The following is an 18,408-nucleotide window of genomic DNA, read 5'->3' on the forward strand; positions in this document are numbered from 1 at the left end:
ATTAATTCGGCCTATCCAAGAACATGGGAGATCTTTCCATCTTCTAAAGTCTTCCTCAATTTCTTTCTTCAATGTTTTGTAGTTTTCAATGTAGAGATCTTTTACCTCTTCGGTTAGATTGATTCCCAAGTATTTTTATTTTTTTGAGGCTATTGCGAATGGAGTTGTTTTCCTCATTTCCCTTTCAGATGTTTCATTGCTTATGTATAAAAATGCTTTAGATTTATGTGTGTTGATTTTATAACCTGTTATTTTGCTGAATTCATTGATGAGGTCTAGAAGTTTTCTGGAGAAGTTTTTTGGATCCTCTGAATAAAGAATCATGTCATCAGCAAATAGTGACAGCTTAAGTTCCTCTTTTCCTATTCATATCCTTTTAATTTCTTTAGTCTGTATAATTGCTCTGGCTAGAATTTCAAGGACAATGTTGAACAGAAGTGGTGAAAGAGGGCATCCCTGTCTTGTTCCCATTTTTAAAGGGGCATTCCCCTTTAAAAGCATTTTTCAGTTTTTCTCCATTAATAATGATGTTGGCCATGGGCTTAGCATAAATACCCTTTACAATGTTCAGGTATGTTCCTACTATCCCTATGTTTTCTAGTGTTTTGAGCACGAAGCTGTATTGTATTTTGTCGAATGCTTTTTCTGCGTCAGTTGAAATAACCATGATTCTTATCCTTATGTCTATTGACATGCTGGATTTATGTTTATTGATTTATGGATGTTGAACCAACCTTGCATTCCAGGGATGAACCCCACGTGATTGTGGTGCACAATTTTCTTAATATTTTTTGGGGTACGGTTTGCCAGTACTTGGTTAAGGATCTTTGCATCTATATTTATCAAGGATATTGGTCTAAAATTTTTTTTCCTTGATGTGTCTTTGCCTGGTTTGGGTATGAGGGTGATATTAGCTTCATAGAATGAGTTTGGTAGGGTTCCCTCCTTTTCTATTTCCTGGAATACTTTGAGAAGTATTGGAATGAATTCTTCTTTGAAGGTCTTGTAGAACTTGGCTGATAATCCATCTGGTCCTGGGATTTTCTTAGATGGTAGGTTTTTGATGGCTTCTTATATTTCATTGCTTGATACTGATCTGCTTAAATTGTATATGTCCTCCTGGTTCAGTTTGGGAGGAGCATATGTCTCTAGATATTTGTCAATGTCTTGGTATTTTCTATTTTGTTGAAATACAGATTTTCAAAGTAGCTTCTCATTATGTTATGTATTTCAGTGGTGTCTGTATTAATATTTCCTTTTTCATCACGAATTTTAGTAATTTGAGTTTTCTCTCTCCTTCTCTTTGTTAGTGTGGCTAAGGGTTTGTCTATTTTGTTTACTTTTTTAAAGAACCAACTTTTTGTTTTGTCGATTTTTTGAATTGTTTCTTTTGTTTCAATTTCATTGATTTCAGCTCTGATTTTGATTATTTCCTGTCTTCTACTACTTTTGGTGTTGTTCTGTTCTTTTTCTAGGGCTTTGAGCTGTAATGTTAGGTCATTTAGTTGTTGACTTTTTATTCTTTTCTTCAATGCGCTCCATGCAATAATTTTCCTCTTAGTAATGCTTTCATAGTGTCCCAGAGATTTTGATATGTTGTATCTTCGTTCTCATTTACCTCGAAGAGGTTTTTTTTTTATCTCTTCCCTGATGTTTTCTGTTATCCATGTTTTATTCAATAGCATATTATTTAGTCTCCAAGTGTTGGAGTAATTTCTGTTTTTTAATTCATCATTGATGTCTAATTTCATTCCATTATAGTCTGATAGAACACAAGGCAGTATCTCTATTTTTTTGCATTTCCTAAGGGCTGCTTTGTGGCATAACATATGGTCTATTTTTAAGAAGGTTCCATGTGCTGCTGAGAAGAAAGTGAATTCGCTCATTAATGGATGGAATATTTCTATATATGTTTGTTAAGTCTAGGTTATTGATTGTGTTATTGAGTTCTGTGGTTTCTTTGTTTAGTTTTTGTTTGGAAGATCTATCCAGTGGTGACAGCAGTGTGTTAAAGTCACCCAGAATTATTGTTGTGGTCTATTTGATTCCTAGAATTGAGAAGGATTTGTTTGATATACAGGGATGCACCATTGTTTGGGGCATAAATATTTATGATCGTTATGTCTTCCTGATTTATGGTTCCCTTAAGCAGTATGAAATGTCCTTCTTTATCCCTTCAAACTTTGGCTTGAAGTCCACTTTATCTGAAATAAGGATGGAAACCCCCGCTTTTTTTACTGAGTCTGTGTGCGTGGCAGGTTTTTTCCCATCCTTTCACCTTTAGTCTGTGGATGTCTTTTTCTATGAGATGAGTCTCTTGAAGGCAGCATATTGTTGGGTCTTTCTTTTTAATCCATTCTGCCAGTCTATGTCTTTTGATTGATGAGTCTAGGCCATTAATGTTCAGGGTTATTATTGAATATGATTTGTATTCCCAGTCATTTGGGCTTATTTTTGGTTTTTAACTTGACTTGGTTTCTGCTTTGAATGGATTTCCTTTAAGGTAGTTCTTCCCTTTGTTGACCTACATTGTTGTTTTTCATTTCCTCCTCATGGAATATTTTGTTGATAATATTCTGTAGTGCAGACTTTCTATTTGTAAACCCTTTTAACTTTTATTTATCATGGAAGGATTTTATTTCATCTTCAAATCTGAAGGTTAGTTTTGCTGGGTATAGGATTCTTGGTTGGTAACCATGTTCTTTCAGAGATTGAAATATGTTGTTCCAGGCCCTTCTAGCTTTTAGAGTCTGGGTTGAGAAATCTGCTGATAACCCTATATGTAATCTGATGCTTTTCTCTTGCAGTCTTCAAAATCCTATCTTTATTTTTTATGTTAGGCATTTTCACTATAATGTGCCTTGGTGTTTTATTGAAGTGTGAAAGTTCATATCTATTGTGGGCTATCATTTTTGCAAGAGAGAAATAGTACCGCTGTGTGCCTGTGAGGAGTTCTGCTCCCTCTAATGTTGAAGTTTGAACACTAGAGAAGCACGCCAAGGCAAGCGTATTAAACAGGTTTTATTTAAAGGTAGTAATACAGACTTCTCCAGGGAGGGAGAAGGGGGCCATGGCTGATGTTCTAAAGTCCCCAGAAGCAAGCGCACCCTACATCTTTTATATGTTAAGGTCTCTTGTTCTCCAGTTCTCTCCCGGGTTATCTCTCCTTTCTGCCTATGTGACTAGGCCCAGTTTTGCAGGTGAGATGTAAAAAGTAAGAAGCGGATGGGGCAGGGGGAGGGGCCAAAGTGATTCAGCCAGGTAAGTGCCCAGGGGGCATCAATTAGCATCTCTTTGTCTGTAGTTCCTGACAAGGGCAGGTAAATTTGGTAATCAATGGGCTCTGGAGATCCTTGACATTCCATTCTCCCAGGGGCAGTTTCCAACTGCCAGAGGCAGATGGCTTTCATGGCCTTCATTTCCTCGATTTGACCCGATCCCCTATTTCTACACTAACCGCCTGTTCCCAATTCTGGCTTCAAGAGGATTTAAGAGAAAATACAAGTCTCTGCTTAATTCAGAAACTAAAGAGGTTGGTGACCTCTCTTCGTATTCCAGTTTAAGATTTCATACAGTACATCTTGTGGTCACATGAAGTGTTTCAGTTCTGAAGGGCAGTTGGTGACTTCCCTGTCTTTTCAGTTTTGCACACTGGTGATATTTATGCAAGCACCATCACAGCACTCTTTGATCTGGTCCTAATAATCCAACCCCCAGTATTGTAGCCCACTCCACATTTTGCTTCCCAATAAGCAAATATTCGTGGTGTGTTTGTGGGTTGTTTAACTGCTGGCATATTTGGCTCAGACTTTCCGTGAAGAAAGGGGACACATCTGTGGTCCCTAGGTTAAAAGTTACTGGATGGGGTTTCATGGAAAGCACAGAGATTTTTTGTTTTTTTGTGACAAAAGACAAAGGTTCAGTGACAGCTGATGAAGACTAAACTGGGATAGCTATTGAAGGGACAATTCTTCAAAACAATCGGAGGAAGAATTTTTCTTCTCCACCCACTCCTTTCTCTATTTGAAGGTCCCAAATGCTTAAGCATTAGTGGATTTTCAGATAAGCAGGAAATAGAGAAGACAATGGAAGGGAGAGATTTTCTTTGCACATATGCAAGTTCTCCAGATGCCCCAGTTTCTGAACTTCTTCAGCAGATTTAACCACTTGGGAGCTCACATTGATAAGGACTGTTTATTCATCTCAATACCTTCCTTTTTCCAGGATTAAAGGCTGTCAAAAACAAAGACATCAGCAAATCCATGCTGTCTGTTTTGTTTCACTTAATTCTCTTTGTTTGCTGTCACAATAAGCATGTTATTTATTTAGTTGTAAGGACATACCAAAGCAGGGATGTGTTCACATTAATCCTTTAACAAGAACACATACTTTAGGAAGTCAAAGTCTTTATAGCAAGATTAGAATAAAGAGTTCTGTTTCCTCTTAGGTAGAACTGAATACATATCCTGAATATTTGATTTGTGGGTTATCATTATGTGTGCTATTTAGGTGTTTTCTTGCTGAGTTCTAAATTAGTATGTTTATAAAATTCCCTCTAAGTGGCATTTTACCCACTGTGTTTACATTTCAAATCATCTTTCACGATAAATTCTGTCATAAAATGGGAAAACTGAAAAGAGAGAGAGTGTGAGAGCGGGAGAGAGAGATTGGTGACTGCAGGGGGCAGGTGGAGAAAAGGAGGAAAGAAGGGGCAAATGGGAACAGGGTACCAGAGATAAGAGGTGACGCTTCTCTGAGCATATCTTTTTTTTTTTTTTTTTTTTTTTTTTTGTAGTTCTATATATATAGGTTTTTTTTTTTTTTTGGGGGGGGGCGGTGCTGGGGATCGAACCCAGGGCCTTGTGCTTGCAAGGCAAGCACTCTACTGACTGAGCTATCTCCCCAGCCTTTTTTTTTGTAGTTCTGACTTCACCTACCCCTAAAGTAAACAGAACCAACTGAAATGTGGGGTGAGGGATCCCTAAATAGAGTAGAAATACTAATACAAATCAAAATAGTACTTAGAAATACTAAATACAAATCAACCTAAATGTATTACAAATGAAGAGAATGGGCAAGAAAACGCAAGTAACCACAGAAAATAGCATATTGGCTGAATTCTGTAGGGCTAAAGGCAAAAAGAACTATCATGAATTTTGTAATGTAGTCAGAAAAATGGACATTTCTCATAGGACAGTGTGTAAGCAATTCTGGAACAACTTACAGGTATTTCCTCTGTTTGCTGAGGGTGCCTAGATGTTACTCCTAGGAATAATGAATATGTTTAGCACTCAGATACTGGTGGCCAAGTACTACTTTCCAATAAAAGGGACCAGGACTCTAAGAAGAAGTGTTTTTGTTTTGTTTTCTGCTAGGGATTGAACCCAGGGCCTCCTGCATATTAAGCATGTTCAAAGAGAAGTAGTTGATTGTAGGGTCTGGGGCAGGGGAAATACAAGAAGATCCTGTAGCACCTGCTAGTGCCATTAAGGCAGGAAACAGAAAACAAACAAACGAATCATATTTATTTATTACTATTTTTAAAAACTTTTTTTTTTCAGAGTTGGGGATCGAACCCAGGGTCTTGCACATGCTAGGTAAGCTACATTCTCAGCCAAATAATTTTTGAAAGAAGGATACTTGTTGCAAGAATATGAGCAAACCTTTAGGACCAGAGTTGGAATACTTTGGGCAACAAAACAAATAATGACAGTATTTGTTTTAGTCAGTTTTCCATCACTGTAACAAATATTTGAGATAATTAACTTATAAGGAGAAAAAGTTTACTTTGACTCACAGTTTTAGAGGTTGCAGTCCATGATTGCTTTCAGGCCTCTGGTGGGAATTCTGAAGGGCAATGGCGGGGAGCACGTGGCAGATCAAAACCACTCACCCAAGGCCAGGAAGCAAAAGTGAGAGAGAGAAAGGGGCCAGTATCCCACAATCCCCTTTAAGGCCATGCCTCCAATGACTTAAAGACCTCTTATAAGGCCCAACCTCCCAATAGTGCTACCCTGGGAATAAAGGCCACATGTCCTTTGGGGGACATTCATCCAAACCACAGCAGTACTGGATTATAATTCACAAAATGAAATAAATATTCACGAGTCCATACTAGTATAAATAACTAACAGGTTAAATAAATATGGAGAAGGAGAAGCTCTTACAGCAAAATCCAATTTGTTAACGTAGAAGGGAAGAGGGCAATAGTGAATCACCATTATAAAAACAACAGAAATAATTATGGCAAATTAAGATTCACTGATGGTTTCTAAAATTAGTGTACAAAATTTGAGGTACAGCATATGGGTTTTAAGGAAGGTGTCAAGAATGTTCAATGGAGAAGACAATCTTCAATAAATAGTAATGAGAAAACTGAAAATCCACATATAAAACAATGAAGTTGAATTCTGACCATATCCTATTACAAACATTAACTCAAAAGATACACAAGGGCTGGGGATATAGCTCAGTTGGTAGAGTGCTTGCCTTACAAGCACAAGGCCCTGGGTTCAATCCCCAGCACCGCAAAAAAAAAAAAAAAAAAAAAAATAGATACACAAAACTAAGTATAAGAGTTAGAAGGCCAGACCCCTGTAGTTACAGCTAGTTGAGAGGCTGAGGCAGGAGGATTACTTGAGTCCAGGAGTTTGAGACCAGCGTGGGCAATATAAGGCGACCTTGGGTCAGAAAAACAAACAAAAAAGTCAGACGTGGAGATGCGTGCTTGTAATCTCAGCAACTCAAAGACCAAGGCAGGAGGCCTGCAAGTTCAAGGGCAGACTGGGTAACTTACTGAAACCCTGTCACAAAATTAAAAATTTTAAAAGGTTAAAAGGGCTAGGAGTGTAGCTCAGTGGTAGAATGTTTTTCAAGCATGTGTGAGACCCTGGGTTTGATCCCTAGCACTGGAAACAAAATAAAATAAAAAGAAAACAAAAACAAAATCTAGGACTATAAAGTTCTTAGAAGAAAACATAGTGGAAGGGGCTGGGGAGATAGCTCAGTCGGTAGAGTGCTTGCCTTGTAAGCACAAGGCCCTGGGTTCGATCCCTAGCACCCAAAAAAAAAAAAAAGAAAAAGAAAACATAGTGGAAAACTTCATGATGCCCGATTTGACAGTCATTTCTTGGCTATGACACCAAAAGCACAGGCAACGAAAGTGAAAACAGAAACTGGGCTGCGTCAAATTTAAAAACTGTGCATCAAAGAACACAATCAACAACGTGAAAGCAAAACCTACTCAAGGGGAGAAAATATTTGCAAATTATGTGTTTGATAAGAAGTTAGTATTCATAATATATAAAGAGGGCCTACAATTCAACAATAAAGTAACCTGATTAAAAACAAGAAAAGTAGCTGGGTATGGTGGTGCACACCTGTAATCCCAGTGGCTCAGCAAGCTACAATAGGAGGATTGCAAGTTTGAGAGCAGACTCAGTGAAGCTCTAAGCAGCTCAGTGAAACCCTATAACCAAGTAAAAATAAAAAGGGCTGTGGATGTGGCTCAGTAGTTAAGTGCCCCTGAGTTAAATTCCCAGTACCAAAACACCACCAATACCAACACCACCAACCGACAAATAAGTAAAGTGATACACAAATAGTCAAATAACTGACACATATAAAAAAGTTCAACATCATTAATCATTAGGAAAATGCAAGTCACAACTACTATGAAATAAGTTCCAACTGCTCAGAAGGCTGAGGTAGGAAGATTAACTGGGCCTAGGGGTTCAAGGTCAACCTGGTCAACACAGCAAGACCCATCTCTGAAAAAAACAAAAACAAAAATAACAACAATGAAAAAAAAAACAGATGGACAGGCAAAAATTGCAATCAGATATCTCTTCACATTCATTAGAATGGCTGCTACTAAAAAAAATATCTATGACAATAACAAGTGTTGGCAAGAATGTGTAGAAATAGGAACCCTTATTGGTGGGAATGTAAGAGGGTGTAGCTGTTGTGGAAATATAATGAACGTTTCTGAAAAAAAAATTTTAACAGACTTACCAAATGATCCAGCAATATCACTTCTGGCTATATATCTAAGAAAAAAAATTGAAAGTAGGGCCTCAAAGATATGTTTGTACACCCATAATTCCATTATTCACAATAGCCAAAATATTGGAAGCAACCTAACTGTCCATTAACAGATGAATGAGTAAACAAAATGTGATATATCCATACAATGAAATATTTTTCAGGCTTAAAAAAAAAAGAAAAAAAATTGGGAATGGAACCCAGGGATGCTCTAACACTAAGCCACATCCCCAACACTTAATTTTTTTTTTTTTTTTTTTTTTTTTAATTCTGTGACAGAATCTTAGAAAGTTGCCCAGGCTGGCCTCAAACTTGTGATCCTGCTGTGTCAGCCTCCCAAGTTGCTGGGGTTACTGGTGTGTGCCGCTGCATCCAGCTAAAAAGAAAGAAAATTCCGATATATGCTAGAACATGGATAAACCTTAAGCATGGCATACTAAGTGAAATAAGCCAGGTACAGAAAAAATGAATGCTAAGTGGTTTGTCTTATAAGCAGTATCTGGAGTAAACAAATTAATAGAAGTAGAAAATGGAGTGGCAGTTGTCTCAGACTTTGGCAAAAGGAAAACGGGAAATTTAATGTGCCTAGAGTTTCAGTTTTGCGATATGAAAAAGTTTCTAGAGATTGGTTGCATAACAACGTGAATATATCCAACTGTATAATTAATGATGGTTAGTATGGAAGCCTGGCATTGTGGTGCGCTCCTGTAATCCCAGAGACTCATGAGGCTGAAGCGGGAGGATTGAAAGTTGGAGGCCAACCTCAACAAGTTAATGAGGCCTTAAGTAATTTAGCAAAACCCTGTCTCAAAAGTAAAAAGGGCTGAGAATTTGGCTCGGTGGTAAAGTGCCCCTGGGTTCAATTCCTGGAACCCCCCTAAAATGGTTAAGATGGTAATGTTTATTATGTGTATTGTACAATTAAAAATAGAAAAACAATTTTCAAAGTTTGAGGAGAATCAGAACTTGCATAGTCTCAAGACGTATTATCTACAAGGAGGAAAAAAAAATTAACATTACAATGAAGATACGCAGCGGAAATCACTTTAACCAAATGATCAAGTTCAATGTTGGCAGTAATAAGACATAACAACATGAACTCTTTTTGATAAGATGCACTGGGAAGGACACAGCATCATTGCTGAGGAATTCTTCCAAACATGCTTAATCTTGGTCCAATTATAAGAAAACGTCAGCTGATATGGTGGTGCCTGCCTATCATCCTTGCAACTTGGGCGGCGAAGGCGGGAGGAACACAAGTTCGAGGCCAGCCTCAGCAGCTTAGCAAGTCCCTATCTCAAAATAAAAAAAGGCTGCAGATGTGGTTCAGTGGTAAAGTGCCCTAGGTTCAATCCCCAGTACCACAAACAAACAACAATAACAAAATGAAGTCTATTTTCCCAGACACCAATGGGGGAATCCTTCCCTCCACGAGGATGTTGGATTCAAGACTCCGCTGCCTCTTGGAAACCATATGAGTTTCAGGAAGATTCTGGCACCATCCTTCTGCCCCCAGTTGCAGGCTTCAGGGACTAAGCCCCTGTCTCCCTAGTCTCCCTTTCTCTCTGACGGCCCCCACCTCTGGACTTACTTGGGCACCATCTTCTCCATCATTCTTCACTTCCTCAGACCTTAGTTCTGTTCTTGGGAGTATTCAGAGGGTTCTTTCCTCCTTGGAGGATGTTGTTGGCAACAGTGAAGAGCCTCCCTCTGGTCCCTCCCCATTCCCTGTTCTTCCACACTTCTCTAGCTTCCTGCACATGGGCTGCTCGTCTCACCTGCCTCTGGGCTTTGCAAGCTTCCTTTCTCCTAGTTCTCTAAAGTTAAGTGTGATGGGTGCTGGCCTATCTTCTTCTTGTGCTTCTTGTTGCTCCCTATGGTTTTAAGGTGAGATGGGACCATTTAGAATTAAGCCTCTGCCATGTTCCTACCTGACCTGGAAGTCTGGCAGGCTGAGCTGGTCTTGTTTGTCCCTCCACACCCTCTCTCCACCCTGCTTCTCCCTGCCTGACTCCCTCACTCTGTCCCTGACTGGGATCAGTCAAGGGGCAACATCGTAGGAAACTAGAAAGAGGGAGAAGTAATGATTCCCCCAGGTACCTCCTTGCTGGGCATGGTGGTTTGGCAGTGGCCATGTTCCTCTTATAATGGCCTTGGTTCCTGTCTGCTGACCCTTTCTGATAGCCATGCTTTTGTTGAAGACTGCGTATGCCTCTCCTGCTCCTCTAGACCCAGGAGATAAAACTGCCACTACTGCTGCTCATGGAGTGCTTCACCTTTCCTCTCTGGTCCCTTAAGCCTTTCCCTACCTCAAGTGCTCTTTTCAATGGGCCCTCTGATTTCCACCAGGAACCTGCTTGATACTCATGGGTGTATGAAGGTCGTTAGGCTGGGCACGTCTTCCCTTGGTGACTGAAAAGTCGAGTCTCCAGCGTCTGGATGAGAGAGGCTCCCTCCTGGGGCAGGGAGGGGTCAGTGTGTGCAGGATCTGTGGGCAAGATATATACTATGAGCTCAAATTCATAAAGCAGAAATAGGAGGAAGCCTAGGCAGAGTGGACCATCACAAAACTTTTGATATTTGTGACAGCTGTAGCCCAAACCACACAAGAAAATGTCATGCTTAGCCAGGCTCAGTGTCGTACACCTGTAATCCCAGAGACTCAGGTGGCTGAGGCAGGAGGATTGAAAGCCGGCCTCAGCAATTTAGCAAGCCCCTTTCTCAAAATAAAAAGAAGAAGGTGTAGGGGATGTGGCTTAGTGGTTAAGTGTCCCTGGGTTCAATCCTGGTTCAAAAAGAAAGAAAGAAAATGTCATACTTCAGACATTTGAGGCAGTCTTAAATATTTGAATACTTAAAATAAACATTAAAAAAAAAAAGAATTGCTCATTGTTAAGTTGACAAATTGCTATTAGAAAAATTGACTCTCTTTGACTTGGTGATTCAGCCTGCTGGTCCTTTGCCAGACTGTTATTGGGCAAACTCCCCTGGGAGAATTAGTCTACTCCTGTCAAAGCCAGATTCTCCCTGTCCAAGGGAAGGGGGACTTGACCTTCTGACTCAGGATATGCTGGCATGGGTGCCTGTGCTCAAGGCCTTTCTGTTGGGGCCCTCTTCCAAGATGAGGCGGTGGAGGGTGGGTCCCGCCTGAGTCACCTTCAGCTTCATCCAGACAGATGAAGTTGTTCTGTGCAGGAGGAGTTGCTTGGGCCAGCTTCTCAGACCAGAATCCAATCCTGGTTAGGAGGGTCTTTGGCGAGGGATCCAGCCTCTGGGGAATGTCGAGGGTCTCTGGGCACTGTGGGCTGGGCTGGGGGGATGGGAGCTGGTCACAGCTGACGCTGGGAAACCAAGTGGGACTAGACTGGGGTCAGAGCAGAAGGGTCTGGAGCCCACGTCCAGTCCTGGAAGTTTGGTCTCTTGCCTGTTCTCCACCAGGCATTTGGAACCTGTATCTCGGCAAAGGGCCATACAGCGTCCTCACCAGAGTCACAGTACTCCCCTCCAGCAGTGTACTAAGGAGGGACAGGGTCTCCGGGGCAGGAGGCAAATGTGGAGGGGCAGCAGTATCTGACAGGGAAGGGAAAGGGCAGTTGTCCAAAGGGGCCGCCATGGGCAGGGCTGCAGGGAGACTACTGTGGACAGAGCCCTGCTGAGGGGCTGAGCTCCGACGAGGGTCTGTCAGGGCCTGTGGGCTCCTGAGAGGGGCACTCTGACAAGCACACTAGGTGGGGCTCGTGGGCTGGGGTCTGGAAGCTGGTGGGTACGACTTCTCAGGGGAAGGGGCAGAGAGGACCACCATGGAGGTGAGGGAAGGAAACAGAAAAGGGGCTTTGATGGGTCCAGGGAGCATCCTCTGTGTCCCTCTGCCCCATCAGCTTTCCCTGCTCCCTGACCCTGTGACGCTGGAACTGGTGTAACAAGGGGAGGACAGCGTCATCTGGATAGGCGTAAGCTCCCCAGGCCCCACTTCAAGGCTCTTCCCAGGCCCACAGGGTCAGAGGTCGCTACTTGTCTGGCTTGCAAGGGTAGAATCATTGTACTCTTTTCATAAAGAGGCCTCCTCCTCGGTCCACCTCTGCCCAAGGGAGGTGGCAGTGATGCCTGTGGGGCTTGCCTTGTGATGCCGAGGTCCTGTTGCCCATAGTGTACTCTGCCCACCCCAGGGAGGCTGGCCTTAGCTGAGCCCTACCAGCATCTCACAGAGCTGGCAGAGGGCCTCAGCTCTGTAGGGCACAGGCTGTGAGGGCTCACAGTCTGGTAAACACTAATTAGGCTCCACCACACCCAGGGCTCTAAGGGATAAGGGAGCTGGTATGGGGGAGGCAGGCTCAGGCTCCTGCCCTAGGCCTGGACCACAGGAGCAGGAACGCGGAAAATCTCATCTCAACTCCCTTGACCCTCTGTCTCCAAGGAGACTCACACCCCAGCCACTCAGCCCACCCTGCTACTTGGTCAGGGCTCAATGCCCAGGGGCGCTTCCCTAGAACATCGGTGATGAGAGGGAGGAAACAGGTATTTATCCAGGGCTTGCATACTTTGTCCCACTGACTGTCAGTGACACACAGCCAGGAAGGCATTGTTGTCCCCATTTTATAGATGAGGAAACTGAGGCTTACACTGGGCTGGTGACTAAGGGAAGCAGCATGTAGCATGTGGCTTGAGGCATCTCTGTCTATCCTGAGTAACCAGGGAGGAAGTCTGCGCCTGTTCCATGTGTGACGTGGAAGGGGCCAGTAGAGCTGCTTTCTGAGGAATTCTAGCTAGGGCCAGACGACCTCCTTTGTCCATTCCAGGACCTGGAAGGAAGCCCTGCTGACCTCACACAGCCTCCCCTAGAGACTGAGCCCCAAAGTGCAGAGAGGCCAGAATTCTTCCACAAGCTGGCTGCCCCAGCGCTGGGTCACTCAGGAGCACGAGTGAATGATAATCAACTGACTAAAGTCAGGGTGACTACATAGCTCATGGCTGTGACCTCCTCTCTGAAGGGAACAGGAAGGACAGTGGTGCCCACTACTTTTGTATGCTTAACCTCAGGGAATGCCTGAGTCCCCAGACCCCTAGAACCTCCAAGGCCACACTGGGAACCTTGATTAGCAGGCTGGGAATCCTGGGCATTTTCACCTGCTACATACCAGTGACCAAGCCTAGGGAGCTTGGACCCCAGGGCTGGCAGGACTGTTGTCTCTGACCGCTGTCATCTCCTAGAGCACTCAGGTCCCCTGCCTCAGCTGACGTCTTCTGCCCAGTTTCAGCCCTGTTCTCTGTCCTTCTGCTTCACAGGGTTCCTAGGACATGGGCAGGGGTGTGATGGGATGTCTCACTGCAAGAGGGACGGTGCACATACTGATATGCCCCACCCAGCCTCTTCCTCCTGCTGCCACCTTCAGTGACTCATCTGCCCGGCTTCCTACAGGTCAGTGAGGGTTGGTGCTTAGCAAGGCATCAGAGGCACCTATAAAAACACGTTGGTCCAGTCCCCAGCATCCTGCCTCTTACTGCCTGCTCTTGCAAGATGCTGGGAGGACTGGGGAAGCTGGCGGCCGAGGGCCTGGCCCATCGCACTGAGAAGGCCACTGAGGGAGCCGGTAAGGACCCAGGGCTTCTCTCCACCTATGTGGAGTCAGGGCAGATTTGACTGAGCCTGTCGCAAGCTGATCCCAGGAGGCAGGCAAGGCCTTGAGGCACACTCAGGCCCCACTGGGAACCCTGGTCTATCAGTCTCAATAGGAGAGACAGAGCTATGGAGGGCAGAAGCCGGGGAGGGCGGTTGAGGGGGAATCCATGACAGCTCCACTGACCCAAGCAGTCCTCTCCACCCGTGGGGCCTAATCCAGGGTCTGTGGTAGGAGGGAGGCCAGCTCAGATGAGGCTCCTGGGGACAGGGGAAGAACACAGGGGCCGGGTGAGCTGCTCACAGTTTGGATCCTTTCCTCTGAAAACCTAGGGAGCCCTTCTGTGTCAAAACTGCCTGTTCTCACAGTCTGTTGAAAAAGGAAGGTGGATTATTTTAATTTGCATTATAACTTTAAAGCTTCAAGGATTCCTGTGTTATGAAATGAATGAGTCTGGTTCTGCTCAAAGTTCAGGAGGACAGTTTCCGATTTCTTTCAAGATCTTAGGAACCAGTTTTATGTGCAAAGGTCGGCAGTTACCTGGGGAGGCTTATCCAGGTCCCACCTCTGGGACATCATAGTGAAAAGCTCGTGCCCTGGCCTGCTGTTCTCTCTGTCAGCAGCTGCCCATCCATGGGCATTTCATGTTTACCTTCCCGGCTGGTGCGGACCACTCACTTTAGCCTTTCACTTGACTTGTGCGTTGGGTACGATTTCCATTTGACAGACAATGAGGGGATCTGGCAGTGCAAGTTGGAGTTAGAACTAGATCCAGTTCTGACTCCAAAATCTTTTGGTTCTAGCTTGCTACTGCCCAAACTATAAAGAACCTCTTAGGTAAACAGAGAAGGCCCTCTTCCTGGGGGAACTGCTGTGAGGGACTTGGTTACCCTGGAGGAGGCTCAGGGACTGTGCCGAGGCAGGACAGCCAGATCATCCTGAGAGGTGTGGTGACCTGGCAAAGGTGCCCAGCCTTGGCTCCTGGTCCCCAGCTGGCAGGCTTGATCCTCAGCATTTCAAGTCCTGCCCGACTGAGGAGCATGGAGGGCCCTGTGCCTGTGTTGGGCTCACTCAGCTCACTTTCAGCAGCCAGGTGCTTCTGTGCCACTCTGTATGGGCTGCAGATGGCATCCTGGAGCTCCACCCTGGGTGTCCAGAGGTGCTGGAAGGGAAGCAGGCTTGCATTGTGCCCTCACTGAATTCGTCTCCTTTTTCAGTGCATGCTGTGGAGGAAGTGGTGAAGGAAGTGGTGGAGCATGCCACGGAGACTGGACAGAAAGGTACTGAGGGCTGAGGTTGGGCGGGGGCAGAGGGAAAGAAGGGCAGGAGAGGAGGAAGGAAGGGGAAAGAAGGAGAAAAGGTGGGGAGGAGAGAAGGACGGAGTTAAGGGCTGGGGAACGTAGCTCAGTGGCAGAGTGCTTGCCTAGCATGCAGGAGGTTTGGGGTTCAATTTTCAGCAGTCGGAATAAAAATAGGTAAATAAATAAAAGAACAAGATGGGCATATAGTGGCATATGCCTGTAATCCCAGCAGCTGAGGAGGTTGAAGCAAGAAGATTGTAAGTTTGAGACTAGTCTAGGCAATTTAGGGAGCTCCTATCTCAAAATAAAAATTAAAAAGGGTTGAGGATGGGCTGGGGAGATAGCTCAGTTGCTAGAGTGCTTGCCTTGCAAGCACAAGGCCCTGGGTTCGATCCCCAGTACTGCAAAAAAATAAAAAAATAAAAAAGGGTTGAGTATGTAGCTCAGTGGTAGAGCACCCCTGGTTCATTTCGCAATACTGCAAGGAAAAAAAGAACAGAAGTTGGGAGACATGCAGGATGGGAGGAAGAAAGGAAAGCTAGGTGGGGCCAAACCCTTCTTTGCCCAACCAGGTCAGCCCTGCTCCCATGTTGCATCCTTCCATTGGTATTCAATTATCTGTGCATGCAATTATCAGCTCAGACTAAACTGGTGTTAGGGTTCCATCCAGGGAGTCCTCTCTGTGTAATGTTAACACAAGATCACAAAAGACTGTTTGGCAGCACACTGGGACAAACATTTCAAATATAAACTTATAAGCCAGATATGGTGGTGGTGCTCACCTGTATTCTCAGTTACTTGGGAGGCTGAGGCAGGAAGATTGCAAATTCAAGGCCAGCCTGGGAAACTTAGTGAGACTGTCTCAAAATAAAATAAAAAGGGCTGGGGGTGTAGTTCAGTGGTAGAGCACTTGCCTAGTGTGCATTAAGCCCTGGGTACAATCCATAGTAGCATACACACACAAAAGCAACAGACCAGGGGAAATTACTTCTAATAGAAATGATAATCTGATGTAACAACCCAATATAAAAAAGACTGAAAGATACAAACAGGCAGTTTTGAGAAAAATGAAGTATAAATCGCCAGTACACTCATGAGTAGATGCTCAGTCTCATTCATAACTGAAGAAAGGAAAGTCGTTGGGGAAATAAAACCAAATTTGTTCTTGTGGTACTGAGGACAGAATCCAGGGCTTTGGGCATGCTGGGTAAGCACTCTACCCCTCAGCTACATCCCCAGCCCCAGCAGAACCAAGTTTGAATGCATTCTGCCAGGAGTCCTCTGCCTCTGTTCCATGGCATCTGTCCAGGGTTTGCTCCTGTTAGACTGCCACAGCTACCTGCCTCGCAAGGTGACATGCAGAGACAGCGAGGGGTTCACCCTCACCTTTTCTCTTTTTTTCTTCCTGCTAGCCATTGATGAAGCCTTGCAGAAAGCCCAAGAGTCAGGAGCCAAAGTGGTGAAGGAAGTCACTGAGAAGGTGACCAGCGCAGTCACAGATGCCGTCACCCACGCTGCGGAGAACCTGGGCAAACTGGGACAATGAGCTGCTGGCCACCACAGCAGACCCTCTCTGAATCTCAATAAAAAGTCGTGAAATATATACACTGAGTCCTTGATTTATTCCTATTTCTATGGAAACACTAGGCCAAGATTTTTGTTTTGGTACTGGGACCTGAACCAGGGCCTTATACATGCTAAGCATGCACTCTAGCGCTGAAGTACATTGCCAGTCCCCGATAAGGTATTTTTTAAGCTCAGTTTCACTTTGACTGGAGAACATACCAGAATGGTGGGCACCTGCCAGTGGGTCAGACAGTTTTCTGAGTCAGATGATGAATCAGATGCTTCTGTGATTTCTCATGTCAGTAGGCAGCTTCCCTTCTCCTTGCCCTGGTACTGGGTGTTGAACCCAGTGGCACTTTACTATTGAGCTACATCCCTAACCCTTTAAATCTTTTATTTTGAAAAAGAGTCTAAGTTGTCAGGCTTGAACTTGCGAGCCTCCTCGTGCCAGTAGCTTCACTAGTAACTAGGATTTAGAGTGCCATCACTGTGCCCAAGCAGCAAGCTATTAAATTGTCAGTCTGCTTCTCTCCCTCCTTTTCTTCTTATTGCAACCACCTCACTCATGATAAACCTGTTTTACACTGAGCTATACTTTCAGCCTGTGTTCTGGGAAAAGACTGTTTCCCCAGAAACTGGTTTTCAGATAACTCAATTGCTTCGAAGATACCTACAGGAAAGACCTGAATTTGTTTTGCTAGTTCTCTGGGTCTTCCTTGAAATGTTCTTGCAGGACTCAGGGAAGATAACACACCAATCTGATTAAAAGTTTGGCAGGGCAGGCTCCCACTAAGCTGCTTCATGTTCTGCAAGAGGCTCAGACAAGCATTTCTTCTGTATAGTTGTGGAAACTGCTCAAGGAGGACCTGAATTCACTGCTTATAGGCCCTAGAAGTTGGTCTTGAATCTCCACTCGGGGCCTTGTGTCAGATCTATTTGTTGATAGCAAGTCAGTACAGTACAGGTTAAACATATGTAAATAGCATTTAGCTTAAAAGTTGTGGAATAAAAAAGAGGAAAGATGTGTAAAAAGAGAGTTGGGAGCTATTTGTTCTTACAAATTAGAAGGGTGATTTGATTAAAGAGAGTTAGTTGCTTACTATATTTGTTTTTTTTCTAGAATTGGCCTCACAAATTTCTAAACATTTCTGGAATATCTAGTCTCAGCTTTGGAACATCTCCACTGTCCAGCTGGAGTTGGACATTATATCTCAATTTGGTTCCTGATCACTTTTGAATTTCCCCTATCTAAAACCCAAGCTCAGGGGCTGGGGAGATAGCTCAGTTGGTAAAGTGCTTGCCTAGGGCCCTGGGTTCGATCCCCAGCACCGCAAAAAAAAAACAAAAACAAAAACAAAAAAAAAAAACAAAAACAAAAAAAAAAAAAAAAACAAAAAAACAACCCAAGCTCAGAGGGCTAAAAATATTGTGGGTGGCAGAGTAAACTGGAACACCTGCTTTGAATAGCAAGTCCTTTTTTAGGACTTTCTTCTTCAGGCATGCACAGGGACATATAGGTGCCCAAAGGCAAAAACAGATTTATTATAGCACGTTTGTGAGAGTGAGAGGTTGTTAACACTCTGATGCTGGTTGGATGTCACATGGATGGCAAGTTCTGCTGTTTATTAGGTGTGTCACACACAACATGGAGTTAACACCTGTTATTCTACTACATTGTAAATTCCTTAGCTTAAAATGGGACCCAGCTCTAGATGGCCATCAACAGGGATTGGTCAACAAATATTGCATATATTTGAAATGGAATATGCCATGGCTATTAAAGATGAGGGGAAATGTACATATATCATATAAGGATATGTCCAAGTATCAGTAAGTTGTAAAATATGTATGTAGCATAAGTTCATTTTTATATAGCAAAAATA

At 43.7% G+C, this 18,408-nt stretch overlaps 1 protein-coding gene and 1 non-coding gene across 2 annotated transcripts; both read left to right on the plus strand.

The window, feature by feature from the left end:
* Positions 1–6,457: 6,457 nt before the first annotated feature.
* Trnav-uac (transfer RNA valine (anticodon UAC)) lies at positions 6,458–6,531 on the plus strand. The gene has a single exon. It is a non-coding gene; the product is annotated as a tRNA-Val (tRNA).
* A 6,943-nt stretch (positions 6,532–13,474) lies between these two features.
* On the plus strand, positions 13,475–16,556 carry Fam25a (family with sequence similarity 25 member A). Its single transcript, XM_047554603.1, has 3 exons — positions 13,475–13,631; positions 14,876–14,938; positions 16,372–16,556. The coding sequence occupies exons 1-3, from the start codon at positions 13,559–13,561 to the stop codon at positions 16,503–16,505; spliced, it is 270 nt and encodes an 89-aa protein (XP_047410559.1). The 5' UTR covers positions 13,475–13,558; the 3' UTR covers positions 16,506–16,556.
* The last annotated feature ends 1,852 nt before the right edge of the window (positions 16,557–18,408 follow it).

The sequence above is a fragment of the Sciurus carolinensis genome, chromosome 5 (genome assembly GCF_902686445.1).
Source record: "Sciurus carolinensis chromosome 5, mSciCar1.2, whole genome shotgun sequence".
NCBI classification, from domain to species: Eukaryota; Metazoa; Chordata; class Mammalia; order Rodentia; family Sciuridae; genus Sciurus; species Sciurus carolinensis.